General features: G+C 43.6%; 1 protein-coding gene across 1 annotated transcript in view; it reads right to left on the reverse strand.

The window, feature by feature from the left end:
* LOC125297722 (microtubule-associated serine/threonine-protein kinase 1-like) overlaps positions 1–2,500 on the reverse strand; it is a gene marked incomplete in the record, with an annotated part of 61,201 nt that overhangs the window by 58,685 nt on the left and 16 nt on the right. The window contains 2 exon segments of the mRNA XM_048248173.1: positions 465–528; positions 2,431–2,500. The exon segment at positions 2,431–2,500 is cut by the window's right edge and continues 16 nt beyond it. Of these exon segments, the coding sequence (XP_048104130.1) occupies positions 465–528; positions 2,431–2,500 (134 nt within the window).

A 2,500-nucleotide genomic window follows, 5' to 3' on the forward strand; every position in this document is an offset into this window, starting at 1 on the left:
AATAAAGCCTTCACTGAATCCAAAGGCATATAACGCTGGCCCCAAAGATAGCTGTGCCCACCCTATCAAAAGCTTTCTCTTGGTCTAAAGAGACTAAAACCCACATCAAGCCCTCCCAAAATTTTAGCCATGTCTATGACATCACGGACTAAAGAAACATTATCAAATGACCTACTGGGAATACAGGCTGTTTGGTCTGATGGATGACCTGATCTATCACCTGCATAATCTGTTAGCCAGTGCTTTGACAACAATTTATAGTCACTATTATGTGAGCGACACGGGCTCTGCACTTATATCAGTGAGACCTCTTTGGTAGAAGCGTGAGGACCGCTCACCACAGCTCACGGCAGAAGTCCTTAGCAAGACTGTCATACACTGCAAGCAACCTCCCACCTCAGACCAAAAGACTTATAAAAGTCTGGGGATTCCATCCAGGCCAGGGGCTCCTACACACTCCATACCTGAAGGGCCTCCAGTTCCTCCAACGCCAGAGCGGAACTGTTCAGCCAAGGATTCCTCTGAAACCTGGAGGCAACTTCAAGAACACACTGTCAGCCTGTACACCGCTTAGTTCGCCTCCCCGTGATAGATCTTTATAGAACTGTGCAGCTCTATTTCTAATATCATGCACACTGGTCGCGCGTTCCACCAGATTGCAAAGAATGAATGTATTTCCTCTGGCCATTTTTCTTCTCCAAGTTAAAGAAAACTTTGAAGGCACATCCATCTGATCCACACACTGAAAACGTGAACGGACCAACGCCCTTGTGCATTAACACCCAGCAGCTCAGCTAAGGCGCCTTTCTTGCCGCTGCTAAATTGTCATCATCATGATCCCCAGAGTAAGCCAAATTCTGAATTTCTACTAACTCTGCTTCCAAATATTCCACTGACCGGGTTCTGTCACTTGTGATATTTCGAGTGTACTGTTGCATAGTTGTTGGATTTGTAATTTACCAAAATCCTGCACCACTGTTGTAAGGAGATAAAAGATGTTCGGCATTCACAAAAACATCCCAGAAAGCTTAAAACATCTCTAAATTCCTTTATCAGGGTTAAAGTGGCATTAAAATGCCAATAAGCACTCTTTGGCTTCCACTGAGCCTAGAACCCACTGCACACACCAAACTATGATCTGAAAAGCTTACAGGAGTAATATATAATTTAAAAAATATTAAGATGATGTTTAAAGCAGAAACCTGTCAAGCCTTGCCAGGAAATCATATTACTATGGACATGAGTCCAAGTATATTGTTTTTGATCCATGAAAATTCCTCCACACATCACTTAGGTCATGTGTCTGCATTACATTGATCAAGCCGGCGGAAAGCACATGCGCTCCAACATGATTCCGTCCAAACCTGCTCTGTGCAGTTAAAATCCCCCCACAAAACAAATATTCATCACTATTAACCATTACAACAGTAGACAATGTTTCAAAATGCCACCTTTCTGCTGCTGTAGTTGGCATACACACAAACAAAACAAAAACATGATCCTCAAAGACAGCTCTAACTTTAGCAATCTTCCTCTATAACTTCCACCACTTCATAAGAAAATGGGAGTAAAGCCTTTTGAAAAAAGACATGCGACCCCCACTAACGCTGGAGTTGTGGACTCAAAAAGAGAAATACCCTCCCACTCTAGAGCCCAATCAGTCGTTGCCTTTGCATCACTGTGCTGCCTTTGCAGTATAATGACGCCCAGACGCTTAACACTTGACAGAAGTCAACCAGCCTTTTCTAAGGATCCCTAGCCCCATTAATATTTAGAAGCTACAACGAAATCACCATGGTCAAAACCAGTTCGAAAGAAGAAAAGAAAAAGTTGTATGATTAAACATATGATTCTGCTTACTTGGGACGTGTTGCTTTTTGATTTACCGGGCCCTTACCCAAAAAGTGTATTTAACTTAGTGAGGAACTTGGTTAAACGGTATACCTCAGGGTTAGAAAAAGACCGGCCAGAATGAACTGCTTTGTTGTGGCCATGAATTGTTCAATATCAGGGAAAAAGCTGTCGATCTTAACATTTCTAACATGCTTCGCTTTCTTTCAGAAAATTTTTAATGTCCTGCACAGTGTATTCTTGAGTAGGGTAACCACCATGCGCAAACTACAATCCACACTCAGTCAGAATCACTTTCTACCAAAGGGCTTATTTTTGGCCTCAGATGTTTCTTTTTTGCCTTCATCGTCTCATCCATTTGTGAAACGCTTTTGACCTCAGCATTTTAAAACAGGTTCAACCTCAGCTTCCATTTCCCAGAACCTTCATATCTGAATCAATCCCATCTGTCAGATCATCTTCCTGCAACGCTTATTCTGGGAAAACTCACGCTTCGGTTCAGCCTGGGTAGTCGGGTTCAGCCTCCTGGCCGCATCTTCCCCTGCTGGCTCCGCAAGGGTAGGGCCCACGGAGGCTCACTCGGGCTGAAGAACCTTCCTCCTCCTTCTGCCTGGGAACACCACCAGCTTCGCACCCTCATTAAACATTA

The sequence above is a fragment of the Alosa alosa genome, chromosome 7, assembly GCF_017589495.1.
Source record: "Alosa alosa isolate M-15738 ecotype Scorff River chromosome 7, AALO_Geno_1.1, whole genome shotgun sequence".
In the NCBI taxonomy this organism is placed as follows: domain Eukaryota; kingdom Metazoa; phylum Chordata; class Actinopteri; order Clupeiformes; family Clupeidae; genus Alosa; species Alosa alosa.